We start from the raw sequence: 24,540 nt of genomic DNA on the forward strand, positions 1-24,540 counted from the left end.
AATATAAAACTTTAATTACTTTTGTCGCGAAATATATATATTAATTATATATAGTTATTCTGAAGTTAAATAATATTAATTTCACTTTTCTTAAATTACTGAATTTCGAATATAAATCTTTTTTAAAATACTTAATAAATATTATTCAAATATTATTCAAATATTATTTAAATATTCTTTTAGAAAGTTATCTCAGGTTTTTATTTATACAGCTATTAACTAGGGTACTTCTACTAGTAGGACTACTATGTTAGAGTTCGACTAAGCACGCCCGGGTTTAAATCTAGGGGGCTGGCCAGCTACTGTGCGCGTTTAGGTGCAAAGCTCGTATAGCCTATAGCTAGACCCTGTGTAGTCCTTGTTAAAGGCCATTCCAGCTGCTGTGACCGGTCATACCAACTACGCTCTGTGACGTTTATTGACACATGCGACACAGGTACCGAGTCCCGTGATCACACCTAAGCCCAGATGATCCGCTCGGTCGCCAGCCAGCCTTGTACTTCCTTCGTATGCAGCCTGAATCCCTGATACTTATGACATTTCAGCCCTGCGTTAACATCAAAATGTTAAACAGGCACGACGCAACACTTTAGGATGTCTGCACCGCAGATCCCAAATCTACTCGGTTTGCGCGGCGGACCGCGATCCAGGGGCAGCCGCGGAAGAGGGCGCGGCCGTGGCGGTGGTTCAGAACTGGTGACACCGTCCCAACAACGCAAGGATCTCGACATCCAGTCCACCGACACAGACGCCGCAGTGTCTCGTCTCAGCGCGGTTTCCTTGGGATATCTTGACGATCCATTTGCCTCGTACTTTGTCACCGGGCCGGGCACCCGCCGATTGCCAATTATCAATCGTGGTACGTCTGCTTCGTAGGCAGTGTAGGCTTCTCAGCCATCCCCCTCGCTCACAAGCCCCACACCACATAGGAACCTACACTCGAACTACCGCCCTTGATATCCTGATTAATGCCTTCCTCGCCCCCCACGATGCCAGCCACCCAGAAAGCCAAAGCCCTCCCCAACCAAAACAAATCATATCCCTTGGAGCAGGCACCGACACGCGATATTTTCGCCTACGTGCCCAGAACAGACACCAAAATTTAATCTACCACGAATTTGACTTCCCCTCCGTCTCTACGGGCAAGCTGCGACTAGTGTCGAGCAACGAAACTCTTGCAAACCAGGACCCTGCCGCGAACTTATTTGTTCAACCTAATAAAGCCAGCGCAGAAACTCCGGAATCCGAATGGGGGTTCACTCGCACTGCTGCTGATGGCCGATCGGAGGTGTTGTATTGCTGCCATCCACTCGACCTCCGGCGACTTCCGTACACACCTTCTCTCAAATCATTAGGCGATATCCACGGTCTACGAGACGATGTTCCCACTCTTATCATATCGGAATGCTGTCTATGCTACCTAGACGTTGATAATGCCCAAGATGTAATAAAGTGGTTTGTGGATAGGATACCTTCTCTGGGCATAATACTGTACGAACCAATAGGAGTAGATGACCCGTTCGGACAAATGATGGTGGCAAATCTAGCGGCTAGAAATATCACCATGCCCACTGTGAAGGTGTACAAGAGGCTGGGGGATCAGAAACAGAGAATATCTGATCTAGGGTTTAAGAAGACAAGTGCTGACGGAGGTCAGGAAGCGGAAGCTGTGGACCGTATTTGGGAGAATTGGATAACCCCTCAAGAAAAAGAGAGAGTTGATGATTTAGAGGGCTTAGATGAAGTGGAAGAATGGCAAATGTTGGCAAGACACTATGCTGTCGTTTGGGGATGGAAAGGCTCCTCAGGATGGGAAAATTGGAAAACCTTCCAACAAAAGTAATGAAATACTTTGGCCAGACCCCGTTCTCCCTCCGAGTGGCGCCTCTGATCACTCCGAGACAATCTTGGTACCGGTGTATTCAACGCGTGCTCATTCCCCCCAGCCCAATCAAGAATGTCCAAGCCATTCCACCATCGCGAAATATAGCATTCTTCACGCTCCCCCTCACACTTTATATGGTGTCTGCTCCCTTATCTTCAATGGGCTATTTCCTATCGCCATTCGTTCTTTATCAGTTAGTTTTTTGCTTCAGGGATGATGTTCCCAACATCCCCAGCAATGTTTACGTATTTCCTTGCAATGCTCCCCTTACTGTCTTTACTGTTCGCGATTGGATCGGCGGCAGCACAGAATGGCATCTACCATTTGGATTCATCATTCTCCGGGTCTTCATTTTTCGATGGTTTCAATTTCGAAGCAGTAAGTCTATAATAATTATGGGCAATTTGTCCTTAGCCGACTCGAGCTGCCATACATTTTCTTTCCCGGTGAATGCGCTTCCCACTAACATCCCTCCAAGATAGAAGATCCAACTCATGGATTTGTCACGTATGTCATCCCCATAATTCCTGTTCCTCCGTCTAGTTTGCTTACTTCGTTCAGTTACGTCAACTCAGCCCAGGCAACCGCGTTGAACCTCACCTATACTTCACCAAATGGCCCAGCGTATATGGGAGTTGATCATACCTCGGTCCTCAGTAGCTCTGGGCCTGGAAGAAAAAGTGTGCGGATCAGCTCGAAAAAGTCATGGACCCATGGTCTATTCATTGCAGATATTGCCCACATGCCCGGTGGAATTTGCGGCACTTGGCCTGCTTGTGAGTCCTATATCCCCCTATATTCCTAAATTCGGAGAGAGAAGCTCGAATAAGGCGATATGATATGGTTCTGATGAGGATGCAGTTTGGACCCTTGGACCGAATTGGCCAAACGCGGGCGAGATCGATATCATAGAAGGGGTCAACAGCGTGGCTAGTAATACCATGTCATTGCACACGTAAAGCATCCATCTACGATCGTCACCAACCCGTTAGCTAATAAGTTTCTAGCTCGGCAGGCTGCACAATACCCGGTACCTCTCAACTCGGATCCTCCATAGGCACCGACTGCGATGGGAATAGCAATGATAACGCTGGGTGCGGTAGCACTGCCGCCGGCTCTAATACATATGGCGCAGGTTTCAACGCTAATGGTGGGGGTGTCTACGCCATGGAATGGACTTCGAGCCACATCCGTGTCTGGTTCTTTCGGCGAAACAATATCCCCTCAGATATTGTGAATGGGAGACCGGATCCAAGTGACTGGGGGATGCCACAGGCTAATTTTCAGGGAGATTGTAAAATTGACCGCCATTTCAAAGATCATTCCATAATTTTCGATACTACTTTCTGCGGTGATGTGAGCAACTTTCTCTTATACCTTGATTCAGGTCTTCAGCGCTAACATTGGAATATTCTAGTGGGCAGGAAACACATGGAATGCCGATGATACGTGCAGCGATCAAGCATCGACCTGTTCTGGCTACGTAGCTGCTAATCCGAGAGCCTTCCGCGATGCGTAAGTTGCTATTCTGCTTCCAGTGCCAAACTCTGCTAATGAGGCATTGTAGGTATTGGAGTATTAATTCTGTTGAAGTGTATAAACTTGGGCCCTCTATTCATTCGGGCCCCATACCTGTCGAATCAGGCGATACCACTGTTTCGTCGAATAAGATAGCGGTTCCAACGGCCTCGAAGGACCTATTCCCGGACCTCGATGCCACACGTCCGGCGTTTTATGAATCCGAACCTTTCTTATCTTTACCATCAACGATATTGCGAGGCTCGTCGACAAAGGTTCCATTCCTATCTAACCCAACGCCCCCTTCAAGAATTCAAACCTCGCTCGCCAAACAACTACATTATGCTCTGCCTACGACCCGCGTATCAACGAAAGCGACGGCCCCTTCACCAAACCCCGTCGCAATACGACCCCCAAGCACAGCCATTTCGCAAAATCTAAATTCCGCAGACGTCGAAATATCTACCTATTCTAACCCCGACCACCTCGAATCATTCACACACGTAGGCTGTCGTTCCTCAACCGTCAACTTCAACTCCTTCACCCTAGTCTTTGAAAGCGACACCCTGACCCTGGGGATGTGTCTCGTTGCGTGTAGTGGCCACACCTACGCCGGAATCCACAGAAACCACTGCTTCTGCAGCATTTCCATACAGGATACAACTACCTTCCACAGCTCATCTTGCAATTACCCTTGTCCTGGAGACCCCAGCCAGATTTGCGGTGGTGGGGAGAAGTACACGACAGAAGGCATTGCAGGAAGGGATGAGGATGGTATGCTATTTACGCTTTATAAGAATGCCGATTTCGCTCCAGGGAAGAAGCATCTTAATGAAGCGGGAGAGTCACCGAGTGATGAGGGCATGCCTCCCCCCGTCCCTCGCCCGGCAGCTTCTATTCCTGGCAATGGTTTTGCGCAAGACACCACTGCCTGCTAAACCTGCTAAATCTGCTGCACCTCCTACACCTGAGGTAAACGGTGTAAGTGGGAACTGGAGTGGAGGAGTAGTGCAAGCGAATGGTGGGAATTTGGTCGGAGGATGGGCGTTAAATACCAGCACTATGATCGCGGGGCTGTTGGGCTTCTGTTTTACTTTTTGGCTTCTTTGATGGACTTTGGGAGGTTGGGGGTTGGGGTTGAGGCGTCTCAGACTTGAATTCTTATGTGGGAGATATCGTTATAGTTCGGTTAAGGAGTTCGTTTAGCTATAGCTCAGTAGGAGGAGAGCTCTTGGAGTTACAATTCTATTCAATTGATACGTATTATGCTTGAATATATGCTTCGGGGATACCTGACATGACTACTTTACGGGTCAACAGAAATTCTAATGGTTATTAAAGGTAGCAATAGTTTTGAACTTCTCTTAAATAGACGGGTTATAATTCACGTGGGAATGCGATTGGTTTTTATACAGAGTTAAACAAAACATAGCATCCAGTTCTCAAAAGTTTCCAGTACTAGTACTCTCTCTATAAGCCGAAGAGATTCTAATATAATTTGTACAGGCGCATAGTTCGGTATGAGAGGTCATAGGAGGATATAATTCAGATTTATATAGATTAGAAAACGGTATAGTGATTTTTATAAACAAAAACTTTTCTAAAAGCAGGGTTGATATAATAGTCCTGGTGTCCTACCAACCCATATACAGTACAAGGCACGAATCTAGTATATAATGGATAAAGTAATAAGTTGTACGAGAGGAGGCAAACGTAGATAATTATTAATGTATATTAGTATCGTAGTGTTTGGTTCTTTATTTCCTTCGATATTGGAGAATGGCAAGTCGATGGGAGGATGATGATTACTTCTTCTCCGATGACGCTCACGGCTGGGGGATGCATGATGATTGGCTGGAGAGGTGCTTAACTCGAGGCTTGTGCGCGTTCAAGGAGATGTTAATGGCAGATACATCTGAGCGTCGGCTTAAAACTCTGGGGGACACCAGTCCACCTGGGCACAGACTGAGTGAGGCCCTTAACGCTATCCCTAAATACTTGTTTCCCCGAGATAGGCTATTAGTCAGGAAGATTTTCTCTGAAGTCGATAATGGCCATGATTGTGCCGAGCACCCAAATGAGGGTTGGCGGTGGCAAGGAAGGCACCCAAGGTTTAGAAGAGACTATGCAAATGATGAATTTTATGAGGGTTTGCGAAGGGTTGGCTATGTGATTTGGGACAAGAAGAGGCTGGAAAATATTGGATTTTTTAGTCAACAGTAATTATTAAAGCCCTTTGCCTTAGTCTATATTTCCTAGGAGCTAACACTGTGTTCTAGGCCACGCGAGATATCTAACCGTTGTAGGAGAGTATTTCCGGACAGATGGAAGTCACTGAGTGTTGAACAACGGAGCAGGATCCAGGAAGTTATTTGGGTGAGAGATGGATTGATACCAACTGAATGATTATTCGCAGTTACGTAAAGCTGCGTTGGGATTCCATTGGAGCTCTCAAAGTTACCTCCCGAGGAAGAGAGATTCTGGCGGTAACTCCCGAGAATTATTACGCTACGGTATCAGAGATATACATCAAATTGCCAAATGTAATATCCGCGTTTATCTACTAATCCAACTTCCGCTATAGGATACGTCTGCGTTTCGACTGGCCATTAGACTGGTCTATCACGATTTACTATAATTGTATATTGCTATTAGGGCCTTATACATCCTCCCAGGGCAAATCGTGTATATAATAGAGGGACCCCCTTATGTTCCCTCTACTCTCTTTTGTTTAGTTCTAGGAAATCAATTATTTTGCCTTATACCCGTTGTTTATAATCCGTGCTCAGGACCTTAATAATCATCAAATAAACTCTCTATAATATTTTACTTCTGTAAAGTAGCAGTATTACGTTCAGCCTTGCTTAGAGTATCCTAGGTCCGGCGGTAGAATCAGCTAAATGTTGCGCTTCTATATACATCTTTCGGTTTGGGTTTGGAAGTCTCGTGCCCTCTCCGCATGAATGGAGAACTGCAATCAATATCTGATTGTGTGCCAATTAATGATGTCATCTATATTCCATATAGGGGGCTATCTATATCTATAAATTGTCTAGATTACGCATAACGTTCATTCAATCATGATCATGGTCTCTCATCAATCCCTGTGCCTCCACTACACTCGCATCCCCCCTCTCATCCCCCCTCCCCCCAAATTCCTCAATACCACTATCCCTATCCGCCAGCTCCGCCATCCTTATCGCATCCTCCCGCCCCTTCTCCGCATTAATACACCAAATAATCGGTGCTGGCAACAGTATCAAAACCGCCAAAAACCAAAATGCCGATCTAATACCCCCAGTTCTATCAACAATAACACCTACAACGGCCGGTCCTACCGCCGAACTGCCCTTATCCGTAACTGCATATAAAGCATAAAATGCCGCCTCCCTCCCTGGCGGAATAAGCGCCCCAAAGAAACTCCGACAATAACTCGACAGTCCACCCATCACAAAACCGTGTATAAACCCCAATGGGTATATCTCCCAGCTTTTCTGTAAGCCCCCAACACCCCAGGACTGAACGAAGGGGAAAAAGCCCAGGAGGCCATAGAGGGGTATGATTTCCATTAGCAGGATGCAGAGGATAATTGTTTGGTTTGTGGGGATTGAGAATCGGCGGGAGATGAAGGGCCATGTGAATGCGCCGACCATGCCGGAGGAGATGGATGTTATGGAGAGGAGGGCTATGTGGACAGTGTCCATTTTCAGTTCTGTGCGCGCGAAGAGGATGGCGGTTCCTGATACCGTGGCTATGGCGTCCGAGAGCAGGAACCAGGCGACAAGGAAGAGGAGGACTTGGCGGAGTTTAAGGGCGGTTTTTATGGTGGTGAGGAGAGAGCGCCAGGAGAAAAGAATGGAGGTTAGAATGGTGCGGAATTTGTTTTTGCGGTTGGAGAGCTTGCTGCTAGGGAGTGGTGGTCCTGGGCGGTTCCGGAGCCAGAGCGAGGATGGGATTATGAATATAAACCACCAGAGCCCGACCATGAAGAGAACGAGCCGGAGGGGAAGTGTAGATGAGGCCTTGGTTTTTGACATGAGGTAGAGGAGGAGGATGCTGAGAATTTGGACGAAAACCGCGGCGCAGTAGCCGATGCCGACGCCTTTGGATGATATTTTAGTAGAAATCTTTAATTCCGAGGAGTCCGATTTTGTCGATTTGGGGGCCTGGATATTCATGTGATGGTGTTGAGTTTCCTCAATTGAACCATTAGGGGTGGGATCTGGTGAGAGGGGTTCTAGTGGCACGGATGATATATCATCCTCGGGATCATAACTGGAGGCGTGCTGAACATCCGGATGGTTGGCGACGAGTAAGGGGAGGAACGAGTTAAGAATAACGAATGAAGACCCAAGACAAGTGACTCCTATAACAACTAGGACTGATCCAAGAAAAAATATCCTGGGAACGATGAGGAGGAAAAGCATCGATGATATCGCTCCAGTGAACCCAAACCCAAGAAGCAACTTCTTTCGATAATTCCCTATAAGTTATAAGATTCCATTGTTTGAATATAAGTGAGAGACTTACCATGATCCGCAACTGAACTAAACGATACCAAAGCTAGAGCCTGTACGAATACGGCTAGGGAAAATGTATACATAGCGAAACTCGAGGTTGTGATTTCAGCGCCTAAAACATGGACTACGCATTGGTTGTTTTGTTGCTCGCTAGCTCTTGCAAGTAGCCGCGCTACTGTAGAGCCAGTTTTCTCAGCTACGCAGGATGTAGTCTTATCGGACCAAAGAACCCCTCGTTCTCGAGCTAGTTGCTCGAGGGTCACAGGGAGGAATGAGCCTGTGGACTACTGTTAGGAATTTGGAATGAACTATGAGTTGTATATATGGGATATATTCTTACCAACTCCACAAACAGCAAAAACTTCGGCTGCAACACCATATGTGTAGAAACCCCTGAGTTCCCGAGATGTTGTAGGGGAGAGGTCTTCACCGTCGTACCGTGGTTTCCGCGGGATAAACCCAGCAGCGGGTACACCCCCTTCATCTTCCTCCATTCGGGCCGGAACAAACGTTTTATAAGAATAAATTTTTTTTTAGCTGTGTAATATATAAAGCATACTATTCTATGTTTATGGGCTCAAGTCAGTGAAGAGTTTGGAGAGTGGGACCGACTCGGACAAATGTTCGGAAAGCCGGAAGGGAGGATCATCACGTGATGTTTATGATTTGTTTTTCTTCGTCAGCACTGTGAAGGAGTGATCGTACTAGAATGAGGAGTATGAGGGTACAATTGTAAGGTGTAGAGCTCAACTGCATGGCTTATACTAACTGTTCGGCTCAAGGTTTGAATTCCAGTACGTCGGCATCTAAAAATAACTCGACGTCAGATAACCCGGGAAATACCCAGGTAGGTACATAAGTAGGTATGCAGGTAGGCCGATATGAAGTCTAGCGCCTCTGTAGTTGATAACACTTGGGCTATGAGGAGGTTGCTAGAGGATGTCTTGCTGGGGTTTTCTATTTCAGGGCTAAGTCTCCCTCATCTCCAATATAACCCTCCGTTACCAACCCCTTAAGTCCAATGACGAAGACTGATTTTAGAATGAGGTCGTCCCTAACTTGTATGCGACTTGTTCGGAGAAGAGGCTGTAGATGGCAGCATTAGGGTATCTATATAGAGTTGACTATTTGGAAGATGGAGTCATGAAATAGGGCTTGGATTGGCGATCTGATCGAATGGGGATCCAGTAGGCTGGCCATCAAGTCGTGAGGAAGTGTATGACAGCTGCAGCTTTCTGCATATATCGCCCATTTCCCCAAGGACGCGAGTTCTCGGTCAGTTTATCCCTAAACTTTGGATTTTCTCGGCCAAGGAATAGAAACAGTAGATGGATGTCGACAGTTAAATCATGAAATTCAGTTTACCGCAAATAATGCAATGCAAAAAATTCGTCAACACAAAGAGATTAATATAAGTATCCCAGGGGAACCTTTCAAACACTGACCTCTCTTTAATACGGAGTAATGTCGTAGCTACTTGCTACCAAACCGCTTCAAAGATTTCCACGGGAGCATTAAAGGGGCACAAGCCTCGACCACGCAACTAACGAGCTAGCACGTGTTTTGAAATTGACTGTCAGACCGTGCGCCCCGGCACTTCTCTGATCTGGTTCTGGACCATCGCGATATTTCAAGAAGACAGATATCCTGACCCTGATCGATTCCGAAGTGTTGCTTCGTGGTCTTCGTGGTCGTCGTCGTCAGCAGGTGGGAGTCATCGAGACATTCGCGGTCCTGCGTGACACGACCACATGCCAAATTCGTAGAGCACTGGGTAGAATTCGCCTGGAAGTCCCAAATAATGAAGTCTTGAGGGTGGATAAGAGAAGGAAGACGAGGCAGAATGAGAAGAGGAAAGACAGGGAAAGAAAGGCATTACTAGCCTTGACTGTAGCTACCAGCAAGAATAATTCAAGGCATTCTAGCCACCTTGACCTATATACCTCCGTAGATTCGACGCAAGTCTTCATCCGCCGTTGACGTATTCTCACGTGCGAATCCAGACCCAAGCCACACGTCATTCCCCAACTCCCCGAAGCTCCAGCGCGTCAAGCCACAACAAAGGAGAAAACCAGGAAAAAGCTGTGTCGTGTGCGCAATGGTCTAGCCCGATTTGCTCCTCCCCTACCTCCTACCTTCCACCGACTCACAGCAAATAAATTCATGTGCCACAGCACCGAAGCAGCCAGAACCTAAACAAGCACCACTCTCCCTCCTCCTCCCCCCCCCCCGAACATCATCCCACAACACCACAACTTCTCTCCAAATTCAACATTCTACCCTATAGCATACCAATACCAATACCAGTCCCGTCCGCTGCTACCTACGTGCTACTATCTGCTCAGTACGGTGCAAATACCGCTAAAAGCCAAGTTCCACCGCACTCCGACAGTAAATGTCTGATCTCGAACACAAAGACATCGTCATGCCTTCCATCGAGGACAGCGCCAGCAATGGCTCTTCCGGCCTGGGGAAAACCAAGAACGCCGTCTCCAACAGTAAGGTATGCTGCAGCTCCCAGCCAGCGCCATTGATTCTCGTTGCTAATCTTGAAACAGTTCCCCCGAGAAGCTTCATGCTCAGCTCTAGCTCTAGCTCCCACTAACCCATCATCTCAGATACCTCCGCTGCATCTAACGCAGTTGCCGATCATCCATTGACCCAAAGCATTACCAACGGTATGTTTTCTTTGTTTGCCGCATAGTCCGAAAGCAATACTAATAGCATTCCAACAGGACCTGTTGTGGACAATGTCAAGGACCAAACTGCAAAGACCCAAGCCGAATTCTCGAATCTTGCCGCTTCCCGCACCACACCTGCAACCCCTGCCGCTACCGGCCAACAGCTTACCCACTACCACTCCTTCTTCTCCAGCCTGTTGTCATGGAACAATCCCCGAGCCTCGGCCATCGCGTACGGTTCCGTTGTGCTATTTATCTTCGCTGCCCGATATCTCGATATACTCAGATATACCTTCAAGGTCACCTGGATGACTTTGGGTGTAACTGTCCTCGCTGAGATTGCTGGAAAGGCTGTTTTGGGCACTGGCCTTACTTCGCAATTTCGCCCAAGAAAGTACTTCACCGTGTCGAAGTCGACCCTCGATTCTATCCTCGGCGACGTTCAAGAGTTCATCAACTTCTTTGTTATCGAGTCTCAGCGTATTCTGTTTGCAGAGAATGTCTTTGCCTCTGCAGCTGTAAGTCGCCGCCCTGGACTGCTATGATCTTTGCTGACCATTCATAGGCCTTCGTCGCTGCTTTCATCTCTTACTTCCTAATCAAGGTCGTTCCAATCTGGGGTCTTTCTCTCATCGCAACTTCGGTCCTTTTCCTGGCGCCCCTTATCTACAAGACCAACAAGGAGCTCATTGATGAGCACCTCGCCCAGGTCGTTCAGATTGCCAATCAGCAAACCGAGCAAGTTCGCCAGCTCGCTAGTCACCATGCCGCTCGCGCCACCGAGACCACGAAGCAGTATGTTGGCGAGTACTCTTCCAAGGCACAAGAGATGATTGGAACTGCTCGTGGAAGATCCGCCTCACCCATTGCATCGGCCAAGCCCGTTAAGATCGACCCCATCACGGCGGAGCCGACTACTGTTCGAAAGGAGGAAACCACTTCAGCATACAAGAGCGAGGACTTCCCTGCCGCGCCTGTGGAGGAGTTCAAGACCGCCGCACCTGTTGGAGAGATTGCAAGCGCCTTAAAGGAAGAGGAGCCTTTGATTATCTCGTAAGCTATTCAAGTGCTTCGCAATTCCAAACTCTCCTTGAGAGATGCGAGAGTGTAAAACACTTACAATGGGTGGTGGGTGCCTATGGTATTGGAGCTAGAGTTCGTTACCAGTAATGAAAGGGTGGGTATACGGAGGCCATTGATACGATACGAACGACGACTGTTGAACAAGGCACGCTTCTCCGCGAAGCAAATGGAACGAATATGCGCTTAGCAAACATGCATGACTTCATGATAATTGTATGATGTATGTATGGTGATACTCGAAGTTTTCCCAATTTGCGTTTCCTCTTTCGTTTGATGGGGTTTTTATGACTGGGTTATGCGTGCGTTGTGTTCTTTGTTGCATGGCTTGCGTCGTTTCTTCGTTTCTTCTCGTTTTACGCAGAGGGATGTCTATGGGGAGTAGTTAGATATGGATATTAAATTGAGCGAAACTGTTTCTTACCTGCATAGACGTGACCCTGGTGCTTTGAAGGTAATGGTGATGCGGTGGACTGTGAGATGGTATACTTGCATGACGTCTGAGGTGCACACTACTGTAGTACAGTGTAGTTCTAAGCTAGCAAAGCAACTCCGGCCTTTTGAAGTCCCTATGCTTTCCTTGCACACAATATCACCAAATCAAGAATCCTTGACTTCATCGTCATTTACGCTGTAGTTCAGTACGATTCTCATATTGCTTCTTGGTGGTTATTATTTCCATTTTCTCACAGCTCCCCGTTGATTGGACTAGGAAGTGATATCCTGACTGTAGCAATCAGAAGTTAGAGTCTACATGTAATTTGTTTTCCCTAATCGTTCGGCTCTTTGTATTCGGGGGCATCGTCATCAACACCTTAGAACTGATAACCTATTGTTTTTATTAAGGAGCTGTAATCGCTAGCTCACCAAGGCACTAGTTGTCACACCAGTTGGGGGTGTACTTTTCTGGTTGCTAGAGTGAGCGCCGCTTGCTCTCTTGCGTTCGCCCCAAATGATGATTAAGGAACTGTTGCCAAACTGACAGTACAGTACATTGATATGTGGAGCTCGGTGATACCCAGCCAGTCAAGCCATAATTCTCATCGAATAGGGATCTGCCATGGCTTCGGCGTTCCATTTGATTGCCAAAGCAAGAATATACAATCAATACATTAGTAGCATATCTTGTGTTTACGCACGTCATAAAATGGGCAAGCACCACCTTTGTGGAGTTTGGTGATGGCGGGCAGTTCAACAATTGCTCACTTATCTGGCGTGATGATTGCAGCTACATAACCTGCCTGCTTGTTTTCCACGTAGCCAGAGTAAGTATATATATACTCATAAACTGGCCCCAATCGTTACTTTGAGGTTTCATTGCGGTACGGATTGAAATAGTCGGTGCGGTACTGGCGGGTGTTGTGATCTACCGTGCCGATCCTTGGGAGTCGAACCACCTTCACCCATGCACCTCCACCAGAATTCATAGTGTCTTGCTTCAAGACTTGAATCAGTAATTGACCCTGTCTCCCTTAACCTCCATTTACGAATTATCAGCGTACTATCATGTTGCGTTGCTGCATTTCGATTTATTACACCCATCATCCCCTTGATATAAAAGCTTTTCCCCAACCCTCAGTCCGCTATTGCTTATTTTGAATTACTTGGATAGTCCAAACCAGTAATTGCCTTGTATTTATTTATCAGCTATCCATAGACTACTTCCAATATATCTGGTGGGTAGTTACCGTATGCCAGCTGAGTCAGCTGATGCCAAATTGAGCTTTTACTGGGGGTGGCTCGTTCCGATTCCAGCATCAACTTCATGGTTGCCCACTGGCTGCTGAATAGCAATTATGGTTGAATGATAGCGATTCTCTGTTGAGGATTGAAGAGTTGCTACTGTTTGCATTGCTTTTGTGTTATGAAAACTCGTCTCCATCCTCTTGCATTGTATAAGCTTTCGCTAGTTGTGTCATACAATGCCGGCTAGCTCTCATTTGACCACGCAAGTTGCCTGTCTGTAGCTGAGTTAGGGAGATCCGTCCACAGAATTCAATTCGCATGATATGGATCAAAGGCAAGGCTTGCAGGATGCAACGCCGTGTCATGGGATAGCCTCTATAGTCGATTACTGAGATTGTGTTTATACATAAAAGTTTATCAAATAGCCAAGCATCCATATGGCGATCTTGATGGAAGTCCACTTGTCAATTGGTGCTATGGTACTATAGTTATATATTATACTCATAGCTCCGCAATGTAGAGGTACATTATAGTAAGCGGGTGGTTCTCTTTTGGTAGGTTATACACACAGTTATAGGACTTGTGTACTTACATAGCCCCGTCCCATTGACTTCTGTATAGCACCACTTAACTCTTATATATATTGATAACTTAAAATCTACAGTTTTGCGAAGTGAAGCCTCTCCCTTTTATCTATCTTTCAAGTGCCATAGCTATTTGCTGTCAAGTTGTCAAGTGGTGTCTCCTGTGGGGTGTTGTTAACTTGTCAAGTGGACTAAAATGTCAACATCATGATAGAACTTGTCTTCGCCATATACCCTTCATGTTAAGCACGGCACATCTATGTCTCTAAGAAGTCTGTCGGTCATGCTATTTCTCCGCCCCCGAGCCTCGCCTGGCGCTCTTGAGATTCATCAGCACTCACCCAGCGGTATACATCGCGGTAGGTAGCCTGACGGGCAATACCATGACGGTGAATGCCTTCTGTCAAACACAAGTCAAACAGGAACCAAGCTAACAAATTCAGGTAGAGGGCGGTGGGCGTGGCTGGACTCCTATTTAAGCTGGAGGGGATTCGTCCTTCTCTTCCTCTTTCCAAACAACAACAACAACAACATCCTCCACACTCAGCTTCCAAAACAAAACAACTTCCACTTCCAAAACAAATCAATCAACCTCCAACCCTTCCATCCAACACAAGCTCAACAACATCTTTCAAGATGCAACTCCAGTACACTTCCTTTGTTCTGGCTCTAGTGGCTTCCCTCGCCGGTGCTACTCCTACCCCTGATGGCAATGGCACCTTGGTCCAACGCGATGCGTAAGTCTCTTCCCTTCTCAATCCACAACACAACTCTTACTAACCGTCATTCACAACCTATAGTCACTCTGGCATTGCAACCGTCTACACTCAGCAAGGCGGAACTGGTGCTTGCGGCATTGTCAACCCCGATAGCGCTCGCATTGCTGCAGTCGCTAATGGAAAGGCTTATTGCGGCCGTCAGATCCAGATGACCAACACTGGTGGCCACAATGGTGTAGGCGGCAAAGGCAAGGTTATCACCACTACCGTGCAAGATGTTTGTCCTTCCTGCGATGCCAACCATGTCGATCTCAGTGTCGGCAGTTGGGACGACCTTACTGACTCCTCTCCCTGGGGTGTTACCAACATTGAGTGGTATGTACCTTCCCTCCCCCGGCGCGTCGGCGAGACAAATGCTAATTTGTGACGCGATATAGGCACTTCGTCTAAGACCAAGGGCAATTTTCTATTCTCACCTTACTCTGGTGGGTGGGTTTTGAACTTCTTCGACCGGAGTACAGGAAGGGATTATACATTGGCACATGGCGTTCTCATTCTCTCCTTGATATTGGGAATGCTCTTTAGTTGCTGAAATTCGGATATGAAAAACGTTGGCGGTATCATGGGCTCTTGATAACCAACGAACAAATTACATCGGTGTTTTCCACAACCTCACTGCTCCATCGTAACGTATCGTGATCCCATTGCCTATTTCCCATCCATATCTTCATAGCTCTCCTTTCATAACAGGAAGTATACCCAGGACATAAGCACATAACATCATTCTCACCCCAATCACTGCCCAAGCCCTGTACCTTACCGGAACTTCACATCACTGAAAAGTATTGGCTTTACTATTAACGTGAAGGTGACAATGGCCTCCCTCTCTATCTACGGGACAACCCTCTATAGCAAAAGGCGACGCGTCGCCTGCCCTTTTTTTGCTCTCCGTCCTCTGGGTTCACGGCCCTTTAACTAGTGTCGCCTTCAAGTTATCCAGGGCCATCTCAGCCATTTAGCAAGCTTAATATCATCCCACCCTGTTATAATTATTTCGTGCCTGGCACTCTCTTTAACAGAATTGGACACTCTATTTTATAGATATTTAGAAGTAAGCAAGTCAAAGTTTTGAGTTGGATGGTTAGCCAAATTTGCTAAAGTGAAGTTTTATCTCAGGGGTTAACCAGATGCTCTGATTGAAACAACCAAGTGCTATGATTGAAACAGCTGGAGTTACTAGTAGTATCACAACATGTATGTGTCTTCTGACAAAGAGCGAGGAACTTACGTCTAAGCAGGGATGCGACGGGAGGTAAGCTTGGATAATTATTGCATTTAACAAAGGCTAAGCTAACTGACATGTTATTAGATCGCGGAACTCCCACAAAATCGTACTATACAAGTTATACAATCTCGATCTTGGCAGTCTCAACATTATCGAACAATGGGCAGTCGGGTGGGTTTGAATAGGTTTCCCACACACAGATATCGATTCTCTCTAAAGCCCCTTTAACGATTGGAGATACCCTGAGGACCAGATATCATCATGATGTCTCGCGCCACATGTTGTCTACCCCTGATCCTAAATACCTACCAGTAGAAGCCTCCCTAGGAAATTAGTCTAAAGCAGTAGAGCCCTTCTCTCTTCGATCCCTCGTCATCGTTCTTTGGGTGTTGGTAATCACAGCCCAATACGCAGCACCGATTTTGGAAATTGTCCTTTAACCAGCAGAGCACCTGGGTATCCTTTTTCCTAATGTTTACGCTCCTCGTTTATCCAGAAATACCACTGCACTTTGTAAATATTTAAATCGTACAAATGATCTCACTTTGCTCTTGACAGTCCTGACTCTGATAGGACTGTCCCTCGGGGTGCCCAACGCGACTAGTTCCACGGACGTCCGAGCCCCTGTTAACATAACACGACCGCCTGTGGACCTGGCAGTTCGGTCATCAGGAGGCTGCTTGAGGCACCCGACAATGTCGAGCTTGTGCTGATGCATTGGTTTTGCAGTGTACTTCTAGCTCGATACCGGGAGGGAAAATCGGGGGCGACCGATCCCTGAACGGATGCCTATGGCCAAGCCGGGAAGTTGACCTGTGACTCTCTATTGCCAACTCTGTCGGTATTCTTATATTCTAGCCAATTCTGCTACCCCGCTAGGTGAGGTCAAAATGGAATTCTCTTTTCTAGAGACGGGCTAGATATTCATTGGGAACATTATCTTCGCCCTGCAATCACGAACAGTATTAGCCAAACCGGACACTGCCCTCAATTTAGCTGGTTTTCGAGAAAGGGGCCGAGTTAAATATTCAGAGACAAGGGCCTTCTATGTTTTATAACCTTTACTAGGATGACCAGGGAAGCGAGGGTATGTCGACTCGTGTCTTCTCGAGGGTTAACCGGAGGTTGTAGCCTTGATAAAGTTGGCATCGCCTTCACCATTCTCTGTTTTAGGGATGCACCAAGCTTTCCATATTCCGTAGTCTGCGGTACCCATAACCTATGACCACACTCGCATATCTTCCGGCGTGGACACTCTCAGACCGTTTCATTCCCGTTGAAACATAACCTGTGATTGAGCAACAAGCCCTCCTGAAGGCACCAGGCTCAACTATCCAGGGAGCATATTCCCTCATCCTCAACCCCACAACTAGCCTCCGGCCGTATGAATATCTCAAGCGGGGACTCTCCAGCTGCAATTGGGATATGGGGCACGAAACTGCGCGGCCAGCCAGGATCTGCGAAACGCCGTTTCCCTGAGAACCTAGACTTCTAGGTTGCAGGCTCAAATACCGTGATTATGACATTAGAGCTAAGGTGGATGAGGTCCATCTGAGATGCGTCCTAGGGCTAGGCGAATGAATTGTTTTGAACAATGCATAGTGAACCCACCTAAAGAACAAAGATTTTGAGGCCTCGGACAACAGCAACCGCATCTTGGTTCCTTAGAGGCATTGAAGATAGTAGAATTTCGAGAGAGGGCGATTGTACGTGTTCCGTCATCGTGGTTAAAACGTTCCTTGAGTTTAATCCACAGCAATAGCTAATACAACCGTAAAGGGCAGGTTTAGTGGCCTCAAAGAGAAATGGCTCGCGGAGTCATCTAACGAACCCACGTTGAGGAGACGCCGCAGTATGAGGTATATATGCAGTGGTTTGTAAGCCTTGTCGTGCTCGAAGCAATGGGATAATCATTTCGCGGCTGGATCGAATGCAGATTGGGAGGATGAGTTCTCAACAATGTCCAGAGTCTGGCCGAGAATTTTCTTCGGGTGGAGAAGTTTCACAAGTTGGCTCTTCGTACATCGGTTCCTCTGTTAGCTATCAGTATATTAAAAGCAAGCTCAACTTAAAGCTCTAAGCTATAGATGTTGCTGGTTTGCAACTAATACGCACGGTTGCATCGTCGCAAGAACCGGAATGAATCAATGACTTTTAGATCCACAGGGCAGCCCTTTCCCCCTTACGTGGCTGATCCAATAATAATCCGATCATAGCTAATCATAAATAAAAGGCCTTTTATACTCATAGCTGATAGAGATCAAGCCTCGGCCATCCTTGTTTTCACGGTTTCACCTATCCAACCATCCTTTCACTCCTCCACGACTCGCAGAACCAGGTCACATTCAGGGCAGGTGGGAGCGCTTTCGAGGTACGACAAGATCGACGTAGATGTTCTAGAAACGGCTAGTTACAAATGGTAAGTTGTAGGATCAAGTTTGTGATATTTTCAAGTCTAACTCAAGAAGGAAGGAGAAGCCTTTCAGCGGAAGATGTTGGGTCAGGTGACCCTTGGCTGATTACTTCGCACTGACCCGACCCGACCCATGCAGTGTAAATTCGTAACTGGCCCTGAAGGGCTTCTCCTCTTCAGACTAATACTATCATCCTATTGAAGCGAACTTACATCGTACGGATAGGGACGAGAGCTGCCGCTGAGAATTGGCCGATTGCTGTCATAATGCGGTTCAGTGTTGCTAAGTCAGGCTTGGCGTCAGCACATCTTATTACCACCCACAAGGCTTATACTTTTGGGATTAGGTCAACTTTTAATCATCCTTATCCATAGGTACTTTGGGTTACCCTTACTTTGGCTATATCCACTTACAATTACCACTTTGCCTTATTCGTTACTCATAATCCCAACAACTGCACCTTCTTGTCATCAACATCAGGCAACAGCTGCATCACCACTCAAAATCTAAATGAGCTGACGAATCTTCGCTGTATGCCCAATCTTCTCCTCAATGGCGTCTTATTTACCTCAACTGATGTTCTAGGCGGCCGACTCACTTGATCAGCCAGCTCTAACGACCTTTTAGCCTTGGAAACACCATCGGGATCTCGAAATGCAAAGGAAGGAGCCGCAGGACGGGGGCGCTATTTACTTACTAAACAACGAAATCAACTCGAATTGAAAGCGGCCGGCGAGTTTAGGCGTCCAAGATGCCCTTCGCTACTGGAGAGGATAACTTGCTGCTGCTGAACCAAGAGGAATTTGACTTCAACCTACAGTTCGAGCAGCTATTCTTCTCCATCATACCGTCCACTTTGTTCATCGTAATATCATTATGGCGGACGCTTTCCCAGGCACGGAAGCCCACCGTGGTCAATGCTCCGGTTTTGCAACTCATCAAATTGGTATGCTCTGCCTCTAAGTATACGAATGTATAATCTCAACGTGCTCATTAAACTATTCCAGGGTGCTATCACAACCTATGTCGCGCTTGAACTTTCACTCCTCATCTTGGTTGCGGTTAGGTCCTTCCACGTATCCAGCATGTTTATCGCTGCTTCGGCCCTCAAGCTTGTGTCAGCCCTATTCATGATAACGCTAAGTGTTGTTGATCACAGCAGAAGCCCAAGGCCGTCGGTGCTTCTGAACGGCTACTTGTTTCTGATTCTTCTCCCGGACGCGGCCCAGGCAAGAACGCTGTTTCTATCATCGGATGACAAGCCCGAGGTCACCTACAGCCGCATCTTCTGTGCTGCTATAGCTCTGAAGGCCGTAATATTGTTATTAGAAGCACAACAAAAGACCAGATGGGTAAGCTGGGACAAGAAGGAGCACAGCCCAGAGGAAACTAGCAGCATCTTCTCCCTCGGCGTCTTCTTTTGGCTTAACAAGATGTTCCTGATGGGATATAGAAAAGTCTTGACGATTGAGGACCTTTACCCCCTTGATAGCTCCTTTAACGCCAAATTGCTTCACGACGATTTCTCTAGGAACATGGATTACTCCAAACTAAGGGGCGACAAGTTTGGTCTTTTGAAGGTGCTAATGCGCACGCTAAAAGTCCCTCTCCTACTTCCCATACCTATACGTCTGGCTCTTCTTGGCTTCACGCTTTGCCAACCTTTTTTTATTGAAAAGTTATTGGATTACCTATCCCAGTCTGAACTTGAGGCGAATGTCGGATATGGCTTTATCGGCGCTAGTATACTGATTTACTGGGGAATTGCTATCTCCCGGGCCTTCTACTGGTATAGTAAAATCCGCAAAAGAATTACTAGCAAGTTCCGCTGCTTATACATATGTACAGGTACCTCCACCACCGAATGCGTACTATGGCAAGGTCCATACTAGTCACCGAGACCTTCATCAAAGCCACAAAAGCTCGTATCGGAACTAGCGATGACAGCGCTGCGCTGACTTTAATGAGCACAGATATGGAGCGAATTAAGATGGGCTTCAGGTCTCTGCATGATATTTGGGCGGGCATGATCCAGGCTGCCCTGGCTGGGTGGATGTTGTATCTCCGACTTGGCGTAGTCTTTGTCGTGCCAATGGGACTTGTTATAGTCTGCTTTGTCGGCTTGGGGATCCTTATAAAGTTCACTGGGGACTCGCAGAGGGCCTGGATGGCAGGAGTCCAGAAGCGTGTCGGTCTGACGGCCACAGTCATCGCCAGCATGAAGAACCTGAAAATATCTGGCCTCTCTGCTGCCGTCAGCGACTTCGTACAGAAGCTCCGCGTCGATGAGCTAGCTGCGGGAGCCCGATGCCGCAAGATATTCATCATTGCGGCGCTCCTTGGTTTTATTCCGCTGCTGATCGCCCCGCCACTTACCTTCGCATTCACTCAACGGACACTGGATGCGTCGAAGGTTTTCACGAGTCTTTCTTTCCTTACGCTGTTAGCTACCCCGCTGTTGCAGATCTTTCAATCTGCCCCTGAGCTCGTCTCTGCGCTGGCCTGTTTAGGTCGAATCCAAGCCTTCTTGGAGTGCGAAACTCGCCATGATTTTCGCCAAGTTCTTGCTGATATAAAGCAAAATACAGAGAAGGCCGGAGGGGACACCGCAGCTTCCTCTGATCCAGAACTAGACCTGGCGAATTATGTTGTCATCAAGAACGGTAAGTTTGGTTGGGAAGCAGACAAGTTCGTTTTGCAGAACGTAAATACTCGAGTATCCAAGTCCTCGCTCACTATTGTCGTCGGACCTGTTGGCTCGGGGAAATCTACGCTGTGCAAGGCACTACTTGGAGAGATTCCTTTCAGCGAAGGCAGCGTGGTTTTAAGCTCTAGGTTCCCCCACATTGGATTCTGTGACCAAACGGCATTCCTCTCGAACGGGTCGGTCAGAGACAACATTGTCGGATTCTCTCCGTTCAACAATGAGAGATATGCCGAAGTCATCAAAGCTACAGCTCTGGGCTTCGACTTTGTCACACTCCCACAAGGTGACCGAACAAATGTCGGATCTGATGGGATCGCCTTATCCGGGGGCCAGAAACAACGCGTTTCTCTCGCGCGAGCTCTGTATTTGCAGTCTGATATGCTAGTACTAGACGATATCTTTAGTGGTTTAGATGCGGATACCGAGGAGCAGGTCTTCCGGCAAGTCTTCGGGCCAGATGGACTGCTCAGACGACGACGATCTACGGTCGTGTTGTGCACTCATAGTGTCAGACATCTACCTGCGGCGGATTATATAATAACACTCGGAGAAGGCAGTATTGTCGAGCAAGGTAGCTTTAACAAACTAATGACCAGTCAGGGGTATGTTCAGCGTCTAGGATTAAGGGACTCTTCAGACAGCGATGCTTCATCGGCGGAAATGACGTTGAAGAAGAGTGTGCGGGAATCGAAGCCACAACTGCTCCATATAACGACGACCACCACATCATCCCTTCCACTAGATACGGAAGAATCACGGAAAATTGGTGATAAAACAGTATACAAGCATTACTTTAAGAGCATGGGGTTGTTCCTGGCGGCATGTAGTTTGTTCTTCGCTGCTCTTTGGGGTTTCTTCACGAACTTTCCAACCATTTGTGAGCCAGCTTTCTCTTCTGACAGGAGAACCCCGACGGGCTTGGCATTTCAGATGTAACAAGTCCTAAAATCTAGAGCATTATGAACTAATGTCACTTATTGCAGGGCTCAAATACTGGATTGATGACGTCTACTCGGAAGATCCAGTGCACCCTTTCGCTTACTACGCCGGTATCTATGCTTTGCTTCAAATCTCCGGCTTGATATCGCTGCTGCTCCTCGGTATCGCGCTCTTCGTCGTCGCTGTCAAAAGAGCAGGTGCCAAACTCCATCAGGATGCCTTGCGAACACTTATTCGAGCACCCCTACGATTCTTCACCAAGACGGATACTGGTGTCGTCACAAACTTATTTTCACAAGATCTGAACCTTATAGATACAGAGCTGCCAGATGCAACGTTGAATACCCTGTTCTGTGTAAGTCTATTGTAATTGGACACTAGGCGGAAGTCTGCAATAACATTGCCACTCGTCTTTGGAGAGATCTCGGGAGAAATAGTCTGACGGAACTCGCAGGTCTTTCAAGCAGTCGGACAAGCCGCTGTTATGCTCACTTCGTCTCTGTACTTAGCTATAAGCTACCCGCTCCTCGGCGCCCTACTCTATATTGTACAAAGGTTCTACCTACGGACTTCTAGGCAGCTAAGATTGCTAGACCTTGAGACTAAAAGTCCCTTATAGTAAGTCTACCGCCACCTACTGTCATATACTAGGCGGCTATTATACTCTATACTAATCTGCATTCGTTTAGCACGCATTTTCTTGACACTCTTAGGGGTATTACAACTCTGAGGGCCTTTGGTGAGTAATATATGAAATCACGGCCGACGCTAAATGCACTTCTAATAAGACGCTTTGCGGCATCCTGGATTTAGACATAGCATGGCTGCTAACACTAGAAATATGCAGGTTTTCTTCCCGATGATGTCCAAAAGAACGCTCGCCTAATTAATTCCAGTCAACGACCCGCGTATTTCCTCATGATGATTCAAGAGTGGCTGAACCTCGTTCTCGACCTCGTCGTTATGGTGATGGCAGTGGCTCTGACGACTCTTGCCGTCCGGCTTCACTCCAACTCTGGTTTCGCCGGTGCTTCTTTGTACACACTCATTAGTTTCGGAGAGAACCTTTCAGGCATTGTCATGTTCTACACCAGGCTAGAAACTTCTATTGGAGCGGTAGCCAGGCTCAAGACGTTCAATGAAAACGTCAAGCCAGAGGACAGAGATGAAGAGGACATCATTCCTCCTGAACAGTGGCCTCAGAGTGGTGTGGTGGAGTTGAAGGGCATATCCGCGAATTATGAGTAAGAGAAATATATCTTCACGAATACAACCACAATGCTAACGCCCCGAGAAGCTCGGAAGACCAAACCGACGGCTCACCTAACTTAGCCCTCCGCGATATCCACCTAACGATTAACTCAGGCGAGAAAGTCGCCATCTGTGGCCGTACCGGCAGCGGCAAGTCCAGCCTTATCGCCCTACTCCTCAAGCTCCTCGATCCCCTCTCAGAGACCGCAGGGAACGCAGTAATCGATAACACGCCGCTCCACCGCATAAATCGGACCGCGCTACGTCGGCGTATAATAGCAGTGCCCCAGGAAGCCGTGTTCTTGCCCGACGGAACCACCTTCCAGGCTAACCTGGACCCGACCGACATTTCAACATCCGATGAATGTCAAGCTGTCCTTATAGCCGTAGGCCTGTGGCAGTTCGTTCAAGAGCGGGGCGGCCTAGACTCAGGCATGAGCGCGGGGACACTCAGCGCCGGACAGCAGCAACTCATGTCACTTGGGCGCGCTCTACTAAGACGTCGTATCAGGGGGCGGAATCTGGGGATAGGGGGCGGTGGCTCAGATCGCGGTATATTGTTATTGGATGAGGTGAGCTCGAGTGTGGACCATGAGACGGAACATGTTATCCAGGAGATTATCAGAGCTGAATTTAGGGATTACACTGTTATAGCGGTTAGCCATCGGCTGGACATGATTATGGACTTTGATAGGGTCGTTGTCATGGACACAGGGGAGGTTGTGGAGGTCGGCAATCCAGCGGTGTTAGCTAGGGAGGTGGGGACTAGGTTTGGGGATTTAGTGAGGGCCGCGGCTAAGTAGGAAGAAATGAGAGCTTATATCGTTTGTCTCGAAGCCGGTGAGTCTGGTTTCGGGGCAGGTTATTGGGGCCTCTTCTCTTATAATAGTTATATAAGTCATCAATTACTTAATCTAAATAAATAAATAAAGAGGTCGCTAGGTGCTAACTCATGGGCTTAGGACTATAGGATTAAGTATATAATAGCATCAAGTCTAACTAGGAGAAGATTATTAAGAAAAGAGGATTCGATAGGGGTAGTAGCTCGAGGTCACGTGATATAACATAAGTCTCTATCCCCCGCCTGCTTTATACTTAGACGATAGGTGTTATGTATATTTAGTTGTAGCCTAATTACCCAACGTGGAGAAGTATTTAAGCTTTTAAATAGAGATGTGGGAGTCTGATATTGATGTTGCTAGAGAACAGCAGCAGTCGACCTCAGTCTACCCCTTTTACAGCAAAAGCCGTTATCGCCAAGATCCCTGCTG

The 24,540-nt window shown here is 47.3% G+C and overlaps 6 protein-coding genes across 6 annotated transcripts; 5 read left to right on the top strand and 1 right to left on the bottom strand.

Annotated features, from left to right (window-relative positions):
- Positions 1-594: 594 nt before the first annotated feature.
- On the top strand, positions 595-1,843 carry BP5553_09161 (Leucine carboxyl methyltransferase; the record flags this gene model as incomplete). Its single annotated transcript, XM_032017784.1, has 2 exons — positions 595-859; positions 930-1,843. 2 exons carry the CDS (start codon positions 595-597, stop codon positions 1,841-1,843), a joined length of 1,179 nt encoding a protein of 392 aa, XP_031865691.1.
- A 279-nt stretch (positions 1,844-2,122) lies between these two features.
- Positions 2,123-4,341, top strand: BP5553_09162 (uncharacterized protein; the record flags this gene model as incomplete). The annotated part of the gene is made up of 7 exons (XM_032017785.1): positions 2,123-2,263; positions 2,364-2,392; positions 2,447-2,661; positions 2,747-2,840; positions 2,893-3,241; positions 3,303-3,400; positions 3,453-4,341. The coding sequence occupies 7 exons, from the start codon at positions 2,123-2,125 to the stop codon at positions 4,339-4,341; spliced, it is 1,815 nt and encodes a 604-aa protein (XP_031865692.1).
- A 2,136-nt stretch (positions 4,342-6,477) lies between these two features.
- Positions 6,478-8,417, bottom strand: BP5553_09163 (Autophagy-related protein; the record flags this gene model as incomplete). Its single annotated transcript, XM_032017786.1, has 3 exons — positions 6,478-7,886; positions 7,934-8,200; positions 8,264-8,417. The coding sequence occupies 3 exons, from the start codon at positions 8,415-8,417 to the stop codon at positions 6,478-6,480; spliced, it is 1,830 nt and encodes a 609-aa protein (XP_031865693.1).
- Positions 8,418-10,318: 1,901 nt separating this feature from the next.
- Positions 10,319-11,661, top strand: BP5553_09164 (uncharacterized protein; the record flags this gene model as incomplete). Its single annotated transcript, XM_032017787.1, has 4 exons — positions 10,319-10,421; positions 10,542-10,601; positions 10,659-11,122; positions 11,170-11,661. 4 exons carry the CDS (start codon positions 10,319-10,321, stop codon positions 11,659-11,661), a joined length of 1,119 nt encoding a protein of 372 aa, XP_031865694.1.
- Positions 11,662-14,590: 2,929 nt separating this feature from the next.
- Positions 14,591-16,139, top strand: BP5553_09165 (uncharacterized protein; the record flags this gene model as incomplete). Its single annotated transcript, XM_032017788.1, has 4 exons — positions 14,591-14,691; positions 14,755-15,048; positions 15,884-15,985; positions 16,043-16,139. The coding sequence occupies 4 exons, from the start codon at positions 14,591-14,593 to the stop codon at positions 16,137-16,139; spliced, it is 594 nt and encodes a 197-aa protein (XP_031865695.1).
- A 2,984-nt stretch (positions 16,140-19,123) lies between these two features.
- BP5553_09166 (Uncharacterized protein) lies at positions 19,124-24,072 on the top strand (the record flags this gene model as incomplete). Its single annotated transcript, XM_032017789.1, has 8 exons — positions 19,124-19,318; positions 19,380-20,161; positions 20,221-21,956; positions 22,063-22,373; positions 22,473-22,636; positions 22,708-22,757; positions 22,866-23,262; positions 23,316-24,072. 8 exons carry the CDS (start codon positions 19,124-19,126, stop codon positions 24,070-24,072), a joined length of 4,392 nt encoding a protein of 1,463 aa, XP_031865696.1.
- Positions 24,073-24,540: the final 468 nt, after the last annotated feature.

The sequence above is a fragment of the Venustampulla echinocandica genome, assembly GCF_003357145.1.
Source record: "Venustampulla echinocandica strain BP 5553 chromosome Unknown scaffold_10, whole genome shotgun sequence".
In the NCBI taxonomy this organism is placed as follows: domain Eukaryota; kingdom Fungi; phylum Ascomycota; class Leotiomycetes; order Helotiales; family Pleuroascaceae; genus Venustampulla; species Venustampulla echinocandica.